At 48.9% G+C, this 14,970-nt stretch overlaps 1 protein-coding gene across 2 annotated transcripts in view; it reads left to right on the forward strand.

The window, feature by feature from the left end:
- Positions 1 to 14,902, forward strand: part of LOC135982912 (immunoglobulin-like and fibronectin type III domain-containing protein 1) — a 41,533-nt gene extending 26,631 nt beyond the window's left edge. For both annotated transcript variants that reach the window (XM_065591546.1, XM_065591547.1), the window contains exons 4-6: positions 2,906 to 3,045; positions 3,579 to 3,678; positions 7,584 to 14,902. In XM_065591546.1, the coding sequence (XP_065447618.1) occupies positions 2,906 to 3,045; positions 3,579 to 3,678; positions 7,584 to 7,675 (332 nt within the window). In that variant the 3' untranslated portion in view covers positions 7,676 to 14,902. The remainder of the gene's footprint in view (positions 1 to 2,905; positions 3,046 to 3,578; positions 3,679 to 7,583) is intronic.
- Positions 14,903 to 14,970: the final 68 nt, after the last annotated feature.

The raw sequence follows: 14,970 nt of genomic DNA on the forward strand, positions 1-14,970 counted from the left end.
CTAACCCCTCATCCCTCAGCCGCAGCCCAGAGCCTACACCCCCAGCCGGAGCCCTTCCCCACCACACACACCCCAACCCTCTGCCCCAGCCCGAAGCCCTCTCCTGCACCCTGAACTAGGGTGACCAGAGGTCCCGATTTTACAGGGACAGTCCCGATATTTGGGGCTTTTTCTTATATAGGCTCCTATTACCCCCCACCTCCTAGCCCAAGTTTTCACACTTGCTATCTGGTCACCCTACCCTGAACCCCTCATTTCTGGTCCCACCCCAGAGCCCGTACCCCCAGCTCGAGCCCTCACCCCCCTCCCGCACCCCAACCCCCAGCCCCAGCCCAGTTTGAGTGAGGGTGGGAGAGAGTGAGCAATGGAAGGAAGGGGGATGGAACAAGCGGGGGCTGAGGCCTGGGAGAAGGGGCAGGGCCTCAGGGCAGGGGCGGGGCAGAGTGTTTGATTTTGTGCGATTAGAAAGTTAGCAACCCTACATGCATGGTGGAGGGTCTCGTGCCTTCCCAAGGAGGATGTGTTTATATTTCTTTATGTTTAATTTTTTACGGAAAACATGAATGTCAGTTGTAGGCAGGGGGAGCGTTGAACATGCTGTGTCTAGTGGCGTGTCAGGTGTAAATCTGTCCCTGGGTTGCAGTGTGTGGTATTTACGGGAAGGCCAGTTCATCATCACCAAAGGCCTAATCCGAAGCCCACTGACATCTGAGGAAAGACTCCCATTGATTTCAATAGACTTTGCATCGGGCCCTAGAGCAGTGTTTCAGATTGTATGTATGGACTCTGCAGAATGTGGCAAAGCCTGTGTAAAGTCCCTAACTCTGCAGGATGGATAGATTTCCAGCACCTGCAGGTTTCACTTTTCTCCTCTCTCTCTCCATACAATCATGTCACTTGTCCATAGACTGTTGTGCATTTTATAGAGGAATGCAGTGCCCTCTAGTGGTGCCCCAGATTTTTACCAGGGCCATCCACAATAAATACGGTCCTTTATTATTATGCTTAGTTGTATTTGCATAATGCCAGAGGCCCCAGTCAGGGCCGGCTCCAGGCACCAGCCCACCAAGCTTGTGCTTGGGGCGGCACCTGGAGGGGGGCGGCGCGGCGCTCCGGCCCCCGAGGAGAGCGGGGCCACGGCCGGGCTCGCCGCCCTCCCCCTGGCGCTCTGGCCGCCCTCCCCTCGGCGGCCAGGGGGAGAGCGGCGAGCCCTGGCTGGGGCTCGCCACCCTCTCGCCGCCCTGCCCTCTGGCCGCCGGGGGGAGAGCCGAGCCCCGGCTGGGGCTCGCCGCCCTCCTCCCAGGGCTCTGGCCGCCCTCCCCCCGGAGCTTGCCGCCCTCCCCCGGAGCTCCGGCTGCCCCCCCCCCCTGCGGGGGGGGTGGGGGGGGGTGGCCGGCGGCTTTTTTGCCTGGGGCGGCAAAAAAGCCAGAGCCGGCCCTGGCCCCAGTCATGGACTATAGGACCTTGTTGTGCTAGGCACTGTATGGACACAGAACAAAAAGATGGTCCCTGCCTAGGGCTAGTCAAAATTTTTCAATTGAAACTTTTTTCCAACCGAAAATTGGAGTTTGGACAAAATGAAAACTACCATGGGGAAGGGGCTGCTTTCTGTGAAAAGTTTCCATTTTTTGTTGGAAAACAATTTCTAGTTTCTGGCTGTTTGGGGCTGAAAACTGGAAAAAATGTTTTTCAATAAAAATTCTAACTTTTCTCTGGAAACGAAGACATTTTCTGACCACCTCTACTGTCCTCACATCTACTATGCTAAAGGGACCCTCAGAAACTAGCATTTAGTGGTGACAATTTACTGTCTGTGCTTGGGATAATTTACTGCATGTGTATTGGGAAGATTGCAAAAGTAACCAATGTGTCTCTCAAGGTGAAAAGAAAAGGAGGGAGCTGGGTGGAGTCAGCAGAAGCCAAATGGACAAGATGCTGAGACGATGCAGGGAATATGGCATAACTCTTGTGCACTGAGGATAGGGCCTGATTCCTCAGAAAGGGTTAATGAAAATTTCTCTGTTAAGAGAGCATAAATTCCAAATACTGAATAGAGTTTTTATGCTGGATTAGGGATCTCTCTCTTCTTTAAAATTGTCCTTTCCCTTTATAGCCACTGATGATTGGAATCACTGGGGCTATTTGATGATGGTGCATCTGCCAGACTGGTGGCCAGACATGGCTAAATAGCAGAGCTCTCATCAGTAGCTGTCTGTGTGTGTGTGTGTGTATCCTGCATGTTACAAGGTTTCGAACTGAGATCCTTAAAATTCATATGCAACATCCTTAATAGATTATGTACCCCCCCCAAAAAAAACCCAAACAAACTTTTTTAACAGAACATTAAGGTTTTTTAACATTAACATGTGGAAAAAAATCAAATTGGGCCTGAAGTGGAACCCCAAATCCACCCCACACCCGCACAAATGTTGGTATGGTTGAATCCAGATCTGGATCTGAATTTTTAGGATTAAACTCAGTCCTACGAAAAATGCATTTTCTGCCTAAAAATAAAAATTCAGGGAAGAAATCATATTGGTCAGTGGAGGAGTTTGAAAGATACTTTTCAAGTCAGCTTTTTGAAAAGTAGGCAGCTCAACTGTTGCGTGGTCCTATTTTATCCAAGCTCCTGCCTCCTCCCCTAAGTCAGTGGTTCTCAAAGCCGGTCCGCCGCTTGTTCAGGGAAAGCCCCTGGTGGGCCGAGGGATGTGCTGGCCGCCCTTCCCACAGCCCCCATTGGCCTGGGATGGCGAACCGCGGCCAATCGGAGCCGCGATCGGCTGAACCTGTGGACGCAGCAGGTAAACAAACTGGCCCGGCCCACCAGGGGCTTTCCCTGAACAAGCGGTGGACCGGCTTTGAGAACCACTGCCCTAAGTGACTAATTTTTTGCCTCTTTTGAAAGGTAAAAATACCATGTTCAGGGCTGTGGTTAAGGGTGAACCCCCACCCAAGGTGATATGGAAGCGGAGCAAAGAAGAAATGAACAATCCTGACAAATACCAAATGTCCTTCAATGGCATTACAAATGAGTTCATCCTGCAGGTAAGGGTCAGCTATGGCATACTGGCCCAGCATAGCAGAGAGAAAGAGATAGGAAGAGAGAAACCCAGGCTGGGATAGCACAGGGGCTGTGGATATCAACAGAGCTGTGTGGGGAACCCAGGACAAGAATAGCAGAAAGTAGTGCAGCTCAGGATTGATGGGATCAGCAGATCTCTGTACAAGGAACTCAGGACTGGACTAGGAGGGGATGTTAGAGGTCAAGACTGGGGTGCATTGGAGGAGCTATGTAGAGTCAAGTTGCAGGAACTTCACCCTGGGCTTTGCAAACTGAATTGTCCCAGCGGAGCACAGTTGTCTAGATGGATCATGGATGGAAGTTAGTATGGGTGGCATTGAATCTGCAACAACACACAGCACTAAAGAAAGCAAAGCTTTTAGGAATGTCCTGGGAACAGAAAGAGGATCAAGGATGATACTTTGCAGCTACTTCATAAGGAGATGAGCAACTGGGAAGAGGGAGAGATTCCTCATTCACCACTGCTGCCAGCTCATACTATTTTCTTCTTTTTAAGATAAACAAACTCACTGCAGAAGATACTGATTTGTACCATTGCTCTGCTGTGAATGAGTATGGGGAAGCTGCATGCACTGCTGGCCTCAAGGTCATTCAAGGTAGGACTGGCTGGGTTGTGTGTGAAAACCATCTGATTTGACTTTCACAGACAACAGTCTATGCTGGTGGTTGCTGAGCGCATTGTCCAGGTTTCCTTTCTCTAGGAGAGGGAGTATTGTACATACAGGAGATTGGACTTCATCAGTCACTCCTCCTACTTTGGTGATGAATAGAAATCACCTGTAATAACAGACAGACAAAGGTTGGTTGTGTGCTTTTTGTATTGGCCCGTGACTCAAAAGCTCCAAGTTTAGTGTCTGGTTCTACTGCAGTCTTCCTGTGTGGCCCTGGGCAAGACTTTTAGTCTTCTTGTGCCTCAGTTCCCCATCTGTAAAATGGGGGTAGTAATATTTCCTTTATCAATTTAGATTATAAGATCTTGGGGGCAGGGACAGCCTCTTCCTATGTGTATGTATAGCTAGCTCAAAGGGGTTCTGATCTTGGTTGGAGCTTCTAGGTACGGCTATAATACAAATTAAAGGAACTGGAACATGAAATTGCAAGCCCATTAGCAAGAATTTTTAATGAATCTGTAAACTCAGGAGTTGTACCATATGACTGGAGAATTGCTAACATAGTTCCTATTTTTAAGAAAGGGGAAAAAAAGTGATCCGGGTAACTACAGGCCTGTCAGTTTGACATCTGTAGTATGCAAGGTCTTGGAAAAAATTTTGAAGGAGAAAGTAGTTAAGGACATTGAGGTCAATAGTAATTGGGACAAAATACAACATGGTTTTACAAAAGGTAGATCGTGCCAAACCAACCTGATCTCCTTCTTTGAGAAGGTAACAGATTTTTTAGACAAAGGAAATGCAGTGGATCTAATTTACCTCGATTTCAGTAAGGCATTTGATACAGTTCCACATGGGGAATTAGATGGGGATCAATATGAAAATTGAAAGCTGGATAAGGAACAGGTTAAAGGGGAGACTACAACGGGTCATACTGAAAGGTGAGCTGTCAGGCTGGAGGGAGGTTACTAGTGGAGTTCCTCAGGGATCGGTTTTGGGACCAATCTTATTTAATCTTTTTATTACTGACCTTGGCACAAAAAGTGGGAATGTGCTAATAAAGTTTGTGGATGACACGAAGCTGGGAGGTATTGCCAATACAGAGAGGGACCGGTATATCCTATAGGAAGATCTGGATGACCTTGTAAACTGGAGTAATAGTAATAGGATGAAATTTAATAGTAAAAAGTGCAAGGTCATGCATTTAAGGATTAATAACAAGAATTTTTGTTATAAACTGGAGACACATCTGTTGGAAGTAACAGAGGAGGAGAAGGACCTCGGCGTATTGGTTGATCACAGGATGACTATGAGCCACCAATGTGATATGGCTGTGAAAAAAAGCTAGTGCAGTCTTGGGGTGCATCAGGCGAGGTATTTCCAGTAGAGATAAGGAGGTGTTAGTATCATTATACAAGGCACTGGTGAGACCTCATCTGGAATATTGTGTGAGTTCTGGTCTCTCATGTTTAAGAAGGATGAATTCAAACTGGAACAGGTACAGAGAAGGACGACTAGGATGATCCGAGGAATGGAAAACCTGTCTTATGAAAGGAGATTCAAAGAGCTTGGCTTGTTTAGCCTAACCAAAAGAAGGCTGAGGGGAGATATGATTGCTCTCTATAAATATATCAGAGGGATAAATACCAGGGAGGGAAAGGAATTATTTAAGCTCAGTACCAATGTGGGCACAAGAACAAATGGATATAAACTGGCCATCAGGAAGTTTAGACTTCAAACTAGACAAAGGTTTCTAACCATCCAAGGAGTGAAGTTCTGGAATAGCCTTCCAAGCGCAGCAGTGGAGGCAAAAGACATATCTGGCTTCAAGAATAAGCTTGATAAGTCTATGGAGGGGATGGTATGATGGGATAGCCTAATTTTGGCAATTAATTGATCTTTGATTATTAGCGGTAAATATGCCCAATGGCCTGTGATGGGATGTTAGATGGGGTGGGATCTGAGTTACTACAGAGAATTCTTTCCTGGGTGTCTGACTGGTGTGTCTTGCCCACATGCTCAGGGTTTAGCTGATTGCCATATTTGGGGTCGGGAAGGAATTTTCCTCCAGGGCAGATTGGCAGAGGTCCTGGGGGTTTTTCGCCTTCCTCTGCAGCATAGGGCACAGGTCACTTTCTGGAGGATTCTCTGTACCTTGAAGTCTTTAAACCACAAGTTGAGGACTTCAATAGCTCAGACATAGGTCAGGGGTTTGTTACAGAAATGGGTGGGTGAGATTCTGTGGCCTGCGTTGTGCAGGAGGTCAGACTAGACGATCATAATGGTCCCTTCTGACCTTAAAGTCTATGAGTCTACATATTTACTAATAACTGGGAGTTATTGGGAATCCATGACACCTGGACACATAAATCCAGGCTGGGACTTCCCTGTGACTTTCTCAGATTAGAGATCCTGGGATGGAAGACACTTGTATAAGTATTAAGGCTTGTTAGTAGCAACAGAGGGTCCTGTGGCACCTTTAAGACTAACAGAAGTACTGGAGCATAAGCTTTCGTGGATGAAGGCCCAGTTCATCAGATGCAAGTAATGGAAATTTCCAGAGGCAGGTATAAATCAGTATGGAGATAACGAGGTTAGCTCAATCAGGGAGGGTGAGGTGCTCTGCTAGCAGTTGAGGTGTGAACACCAAGGGAGGAGAAACTGCTTCTGTAGTTGGATAGCCATTCACAGTCTTTGTTTAATCCTGATCTGATGGTGTCAAATTTGCAAATGAACTGGAGCTCAGCAGTTTCTCTTTGGAGTCTGGTCCTGAAGTTTTTTTGCTGTAAGATGGCTACCTTAACATCTGCTATTGTGTGGCCAGGGAGGTTGAAGTGTTCTCCTACAGGTTTTTGTATATTGCCATTCCTGATATCTGACTTGTGTCCATGTATCCTCTTGCATAGTAACTGTCCAGTTTGGCCAATGTACATAGCAGAGGGGCATTGCTGGCACATGATGGCATATATAACATTGGTGGGCGTGTAGGTGAATGAGCCGGTGATGTTGTAGCTGATCTGGTTAGGTCCTGTGATGGTGTTGCTGGTGTACATATGTGGGCAGAGTTGGCATCGAGGTTTGTTGCATGGGTTGGTTCCTGAGTTAGAGTTGTTATGGTGCGGTGTGTAGTTGCTGGTGAGAATATGCTTAAGGTTGGCGGGTTGTCTGTTAAAAGAAGAACAGGAGTACTTGTGGCACCTTAGAGACTAACAAATTTATTAGAGCATAAGCTTTCGTGGACTACAGCCCACTTCTTCGGATGCATATAGAATGGAACATATATTGAGGAGATATATATACACACATACAGAGAGCATAAACAGGTGAGAGTTGTCTTACCAACTCTGAGAGGCCAATTAATTAAGAGAAAAAAAACTTTTGAAGTGATAATCAAGCTAGCCCAGTACAGACAGTTTGATAAGAAGTGTGAGAATACTTACAAGGGGAGATAGATTCAATGTTTGTAATGGCTCAGCCATTCCCAGTCCTTATTCAAACCGGAGTTGATTGTGTCTAGTTTGCATATCAATTCTAGCTCAGCAGTCTCTCGTTGGAGTCTGTTTTTGAAGTTTTTCTGTTGTAATATAGCCACCCGCAGGTCTGTCATTGAATGGCCAGACAGGTTAAAGTGTTCTCCCACTGGTTTTTGAGTATTTTGATTCCTGATATCAGATTTGTGTCCATTAATTCTTTTGCTTAGAGACTGTCTGGTTTGGCCAATGTACATGGCAGAGGGGCATTGCTGGCACATGATGGCATATATCACATTGGTAGATGTGCAGGTGTAGCCGTATGGGTTGTCTGTTGTTAGTATTATTATTATGGTGGCTGTGTTACCTAATGATTTTTTTTTCTTTTATTTCTTTGCTCTATCTCCTCTCCCAACTCATCAGTTAGTTTCAAGAAAACAACAAAACCATTCCCCACTGAGCCTCAGGAGGGTAAGTGTGAAGAACAAGAGAGCTATCTATATTATGTTCTATGAATATCATAGGCACTTCAGTTAACCTGCTTGATATTATCCAGCCTGGCTGCAAGAAGCAGAATCAAAGGAGACTGTTAGGGGAAACAAACAAGAAATAGAACAATGGCAAAGAAAAGTTACCATGAGAGAGAAACAGTGGGGAAGCTAATAATAAGAGAATGTCCACCTGTCTGGCTCCAACTCAGCTAGCAAGGTTTATTTTTCTCAGGCCCACATCTGGGATCAAAGGGGATATTTAACTATTAAAGTCCCTGGCCTAGGAAGGAAGGGGGATTGAGCAGGCAGTAGAGGCTGGGGATGGATCTTTGATGGAGAGAGACAGAGAATGCTTCAGGAGCTGTCTGTCTTTCTCAGGAAAAGGGGTGTCTGAGCTGAGTGGAACTTACCCAAAACTTACAAGAAAAGAATAAAGTTTAGGTAAGATAGGGTTACCATACGTCCGGTTTTTCCCGGACATGTCCGGCTTTTCAGCAATGAAACCCCCGTCTGGGGGGAATTGCCAAAAAGCCGAACATGTCCAGGAAAATGCCGGCCGGGCACTTCCCCTCCCGCGGCCGGAGGCTCTGCTCCTCCCCTGACTCTTCAGCTCTGTTTAAGAGCCGAGCTGCCCGAGCGCTATGGGCTTCAGGCAGCCCCCGTGCCTCCAGACCCTGCGCTGCCGGAGCCCGGGAGGGGAAGTGCCCGGCTGGGGGCGCAGGGTCTGGAGGCACGGGGGCTGCCCGAAGCCGGTAGCGCTCGGGCAGCCCGGCTCTTAAACAGAGACGAAGAGGAGCAGAGCCTCCAGCCGCGGCGGCTCTGCTCCTCCCCGACTCTTCGGCTCTGTTTAAGAGCCGGGCTGCCCGAGCGCTATGGGCTTCAGGCAGCCCCCGTGCCTCCGGACCCTGCGCCGCCGGAGCCCGGGAGGGGAAGTGCCCGGCTGGGGGCGCAGGGTCTGGAGGCACGGGGGCTGCCCGAAGCCGGTAGCGCTCGGGCAGCCCGGCTCTTAAACAGAGACGAAGAGGAGCAGAGCCTCCAGCCGCGGCGGCTCTGCTCCTCCCCGACTCTTCGGCTCTGTTTAAGAGCCGGGCTGCCCGAGCGCTACCGGCTTCGGGCAGCCCCCGTGCCTCCGGACCCTGCGCCGCCGGAGCCCGGGAGGGGAAGTGCCCGGCTGGGGACGCAGGGTCTGGAGGCACAGGGGCTGCCCGAAGCCGGTAGCACTCGGGCAGCCCGGCTCTTAAACAGAGCCGAAGAGTCGGGGAGGAGCAGAGCCGCCATTTTCCCGGACATGTTTGGCTTTTTGGCAATTCCCCCCGAAATGGGGTTTGACTGCCGAAAAGCCGGACATGTCCGGGGAAAAGAGGACGTATGATAACCCTATCATCGAACCCATCCCCCAGCAGCCCTGACTCCCAGCTCCGAGTCCAGCCCCTCTGAGCCGGACACCCCCCTGACCCCATCCCCCCCAGCCCTGACCTCAGCTCCGAGCCCAGCCCCTCTGAGCTGGACATCCCCCTGACCCCAGCCCGCGTGAGCTGCGGCTCCAGCCCACTCCGGGTGCCTCTCCCCTCGCTCGGACTTACCGGCTCTGCCTCGTGCCCAGCGCTTCCCGCCTCAGCAGCCCCGGAAGTGACGCTGGACGCCAGGCAGGAGGGGGGCGGGGAGGCGACCTCAGCCCCGCGCGCCGCGCTCTGACCGCCCTGACAGTCAGAAGCGCGGCTGCCGGGTTTGCCCCCTGCCCAGGGGTGGGGGAGGTTGCCCCGCGTGCCCCCCCGCCCCCGGTAGGGGGCGAACCCGGCAGCCGCGCTTCTGACTGTCAGGGCAGTCAGAGCGCGGGGCTGTGAGGTCGGGGCCCCCGGGCAGGCAGGGCCGGCTTTAGCAAGAGCGGGGCCCGATTCCTGGGGGCGTGGCTTGTCGCAAGCCCCGCCCCCAGGAATCGGGCTGCGCTCCGGCCGGAGCTCCAGCCGGGGTCGTGGGGCTTGGGTCTGGCCCGGAGCCGCTCAGCCGGGGCCGGGCTGGAGCTGAGCCAGGGGGCCGGGCCTGAGCCGGACTGGACCCGAGCCGGGCTGAGGGGCCAGACCTGGGCCGGGCCAGGGGGCCGGGCCCAGGCCGAGCCAAGCCGCGGGGGCCGGGCTCGAGCTGAGCCGCAGGGGCCAGGCCGGGCCCAAGCTGAGTTGCGGGGGCTGGGCCCGGCCCGAGCCGACGGAGCCGGGCTGGAGCCGAGCCGAGCTGCGGGGCCTGGGCCGGACCCGAGCCGAGCCGCGGGGGCCGGGACAGAGCCGAGCCAAGCGGGCCGGGCTGGCGCGCTCGGCCAGAACCAGGGCCGGCGCCGGAGCTGCTGGGGCCGGAGGTGCTCGGCCGGGGCCGGATGGGCCGCGCCTCCCCGGAGCGCTTCTCACGTCCCCCTCCCACACCCCTGACTCAGCTTACCAGGTGCTGCCTGCCCGCCCCCCCCTGTTTCTTTTCAGACTTCCCGCGAATCAGAGGTTCGCGGGAAGCAGGGGCGGGGGAGGACCAGGGGGCGGAGCGTGCAGGGGAGGGGAGGAGGGGGAAGTGAGCTGGGGGCGGGGTGGAGAGCTGTGGCGTGGGGCCCTCTTAGCGCGGGGCCCAATTCAGCCGAATCGGCTGAATCGGCCTAAAGCCGGCCCTGGCTGGCTACCTACTTGCCTTTGTGAAATGATTTTGGTGGGTCTCAGCCCGCTTGCTAGTAGGGAGATGACCCTATCACAGAACTGCCGTTGCTGTTTGCTCTCTTGCTTGCAGTCTCACTAGAGAGACCAAGGGCTGAAGTCCCCTTTTCATCCCTCTAAGTCAGAGTTGAGGCACACTGATGGGGCCCGGGGATGGGATCTTGCCCTGTGGCTGTTTTGTCTGTGATAAAGAGAGGACTCCAGTCCCCTTAGTTGTCAAACCAGTGCTCACTAACACTAACTCAAAATGTAAAAGGTGTCTAAAAAAACATATTAAAAGAGAGAAGATGAAAACCTAACATAGGGCATGGAGCAGAGGAGGAAAAAGTAAAGCACTCTCATTGAGAAATGGGACTTAGCTCACAATATCCATTCCTTGTGAGTGTGCTGGGAGGAGAATGGAAAGGCCAGCACAGGTCTCCGTGCTTACTGAGGCGGCTTTATTATTGTCCGATGCTGTTGCTACAGCAACACAAAATCCATGTTACAAACATACTTGGTTCTTAAACTACCACCTGTAATTACAACTGCCAATGGCCTGCATCAGTCATAGCTACAGAATGTTCCCATGTGTAACTGGAATGCAGAGGAACCTTGTCGCCGGTACCATGATGCTAGTCCAGGATGCATGCTAGCTGCTGGGGGGAGGCTAGGACTGAGGATGGCTGTTCCTTAGGTTGGACTTGCAGGAGTGTGAACTGCAAGAGACTGCTAACAGATTTAACCCTTTGAGGGAAGTGAGACCGCAAATTAACCCTTAGAAGCTCAAGGCCTGATGGTGTACTTCCACACCAACTATCTGTCCTCCTAAGCCTTCATTTGTCTGGAAAATACAAGGTTTAAATTAATCCTGCACCTCAGGCTGAGTCTAAGGCCTGTTCAGGTTATTTCTCTGATTAAGCAGAGAGAGCCACTAGCAGACCGTAGCAATGTAGATTATGAAGCGTGCACTTACATGTAAGGAGCTGAAAGAAGCTGAGCAAACAGAGAACACAATATAATGGTTTAATTGGGTCTCTTTTTCTCCCCGCCCACCTAAGAAACAATGATTGCTGGGTTAACGATGTTCTCCGGCCCACCTATTGCCAAATGCTGGCTTTGGAGTGACCTGAATGCCTCACCCTTAGTAAATGAATATTTTGAAGGGTAGAATTTCTTAATTACCAGTTACAATTTTAATGAACACACCGCTCAACGTCAGCAGCTCCCTACACTACAGCTGACACGAGGATTAGTAATGCTCTGGATGGTCACTGTAGTATTTGGTAATAAGGAAACTAACTGGCTATTTCCTGTCCACCTGTACTTGTGTCAGTATTGGAATTTTCAATATAACTGCGTGTCTTTCAGTTTGCTCACTAACAAAAATTAAACATGTCATCCCAGTCAGTATGAGTCTTATTGGAGAAATTATAGTAATATATATATTTTACAATGTCTGTGCGAGGATGAACAAAGAGACTATTCTTTCCATAGGAGTAGCCGGGCAGGCTCTCCACTAGTGCTGGTACGTAATGTTCAGTTTCAGCAGTGACAGCTTTGTCCTTGAAAATACACCAGAAGCTTAAGAGGAAGAGCTAACAAGAACCAACTCTCAGCACCTTTCACCTGTGGAACTACAGCTGATACTATAAATATCATCCTTTGTTTTATAAACAGGGAAACTGAAGCAGAGAGTGCTTCGGGCCTAAATTTTCAAAAGTAGTCACTCAGTTTGGTACCTTAATTTCTAGGTGCTCAATGGGAGACAGCTTCAGCCTGATTTTCAGAGATGCTAAGCACCCCCTAGTCCAGCTAAAGTCAGTGGGAGCTGCATATGGTTGGTACCCCTGGAAAGAATTTGGGTGCCCAAAATTAGTGGACTCTATTGATACTGTGTGTAGAAAGAACGAACCCAAGACATGAGGCCTGGTATAAGGGGCTTGATGTAAGGCCTAAGGCCTGAAGTAAAGTTAGGCAGTGCTGATATAAAGCAAAGTGACCAAAAGCCAAGCTGTGAGCAGACCTCAGGCCCTGCTGCAAGCAGGCATCTGCTTTGTAAGTTCGCTGTCTGATACATGAACTTGGCAAGAATAGGGTTGGAGTTGCAAAAACACAGCATAGTCACATAAACCCATTCGAGAAGGGTAGCGCCAGAACACCCCGATATAGGGTTATGTGTAAACGCACTCTCCAAAGACGATGAAAGGACACACTGACCCCTCTTAAAGATAAGGTCTGGATGACAGGGTGATGACTATAGATGTTTTGATCGAACCTACATGTACACAATAAAGGGTGGTAACTAATCACATCCAAGGGGCAATAAGTAATTTGTTTGTAACAGTGTATAAAAGAGGGGTCACAGGGTCTGTCTTTGTCCGAACGAGGTGGGGAATGGAAAGTCCCGCCATTCACTGAGCTGCATCCATAGTCATGGGCACACATGTCCTAGTATAACTGTAAACACTGATCTGGGGCGCAAGGACTGTGCTTTGTGGCCAATAAACCTGGCCGAGTACCTTCACTACAGAAACCAAGTCTCTGGTCTTTTGGGCAGTTCGATTGGAGCCTGCTGTATGGGCTATCTGGCCTGAGCCAGTAAAGCACGCAGGGAGAACACACATGCAGGCAACCACTGACTACACTGGTGACCCTGACCGCTGATCTGGTATGTAAGCGAGGTGTCCTCTGTAAGAATCGCAATCTAACCTGGCAAAAAGCTACAAGCTAGGGAACCCCCTTAATCCCTCCTTGCAAATCCTTACAGAGTTTAAAAAGATATGGACACTGTGCTGGGTTGCCAGCAAAGGAGGTGCATGTGAATTTTAAAAAGCTAGTGGGGAAGAAACATGGAATGGAATCTGTAAGGCTAGGGCAGAGACTGTAGCCTTGAAAAACAAGTGTAAGAAATGTAGAATATTGCAAACTATGGCCATGGCTGTTAAATGGTTAAGACAACACACCACAAAATTGGCAGGGCAAATAACAGAAACAATGATAGAGTTAAAAGAAGCAAGAGAAGCCACAGAGCCCTGGAATGCTCCCACTCTCCTAGCAGGGTGGCAAGCAGGCCAGAGACCGCAAGCACAGGAACAGAATAAACCATTGGAAACAGCTGTAAAGAATCTGCAAGAAAGAGACGTGCCGTCCCTTGTTATAAATATTGGTAGTCAACAACGGGCTTCAGGTACCTATATAGTGCCTGAAGAATGGGGACAGAAATGGAAAAAGGTGGCCCTAGCAAAAATTAAAAAATGAAACAGGGACCACTACAGATGATACAAGCCAGGTTCTGGTAAAACTGAAACAGAGACCTAGACTGGTGCCTGTCAGAACAGGAAAAGTAAGTACACGGGAGGGAGAAGTAGCAAATAATACTTTCACTGGATTGGTAGATGAAGGAAAAAATGGAACAGTTCACAGAGCACATTAGGAGACGTGAGTTGCTTGCGACTTAATCTCAAGGGAGTGAATAAAGAATTTCAAAGTGAAAAACAGAGACTGAGTGGGTTAACAGCTAGAATTGATGTGTTAACACACGGAGTTGCCCAAAAACAATTAACTGCAGCATACAAGGGCGCTCCTGAAACCCATCTGGCATGCAGACAAAAGAAACAGACACTTGGGGAACAAATTCAGGTTTTACAAGAGTAAGTAATGACCCCTACTCTTCTCTTAGAGCCTGGATAAAAACAAGGGGTGCAGGTTGCCAGCTGCTTTAACCCACAGAGCCCTACTCTTTGCTCAAAGCTAATAATATAACCTTATTTCTCAAATATTAGTACATACTGGCTAAGTTTTCCTTTATATCCTTTCTCAGTTTGCTAAACTCGCTGCTGCTGCTGCCTCTACTTTAAGATAACTTGATAGAATGAATCTCTCTTGGCCAGGGGTTCTCAAACTCTTTGCCTCCAACATTGATAATGGTGTTAAATATATTTTAAAGTGTTTTTAATTTATAAAGGGGAGGGTCACACTCAGAGGCTTGCTATGTGAAAGGGGTCACCAGTACAAAAGTTTGAGAACCACTGCTCTTGGCTCAGGTATCCCTCCTTCCTAGGCTGCTCTTCCCTCGCTTTTCCCCTGCCTCTCCTCACTTCTGCTCTCCCTCTTTGTTTTAAAACGTATAGTTTCTACAGAACCTCCAAAAAGATAAAGCAACTGAAAACTAAACAAAAACAGCAAACAAGCAAAGAGAAAACAAGGTCAAAACTTTAAATAAATCCAGTAAATTAATTATTTTTACCCTTCAGGAATGCAACAGCTGGAAATATTCCCAACTTTCTTAAATATATCGTTGCCTAGCAACAGAAATGCAGACACTGCTTCTAATCCTAACCACTGTCTAATATTTGAAACATGGGCTTTCCTTATTTCCATATAGCAGAGTTTTTAAATAAAGTAATGAAAAGTAATGGAAAATGCCTGACGTTACTAAATTAATACAACAAAGAGGGAAAATAACAATATGAATTATCAATTTTTATTAAAAGATTAAATAAAAAGGTAATAACTTGCTTATTTAAATATTTAACCCTTCTGTTTACTTGTCTGTTTTTTAAAATGCATTGCGTTAATAACTGAAGTCTTAATGCCTTATCGTGTATAGTTATATATAGAATTCTGGTGCCATTTGTTTAATTGTAA

The sequence above is a fragment of the Chrysemys picta genome, chromosome 4, assembly GCF_011386835.1.
Source record: "Chrysemys picta bellii isolate R12L10 chromosome 4, ASM1138683v2, whole genome shotgun sequence".
NCBI lineage: Eukaryota > Metazoa > Chordata > Testudines > Emydidae > Chrysemys > Chrysemys picta.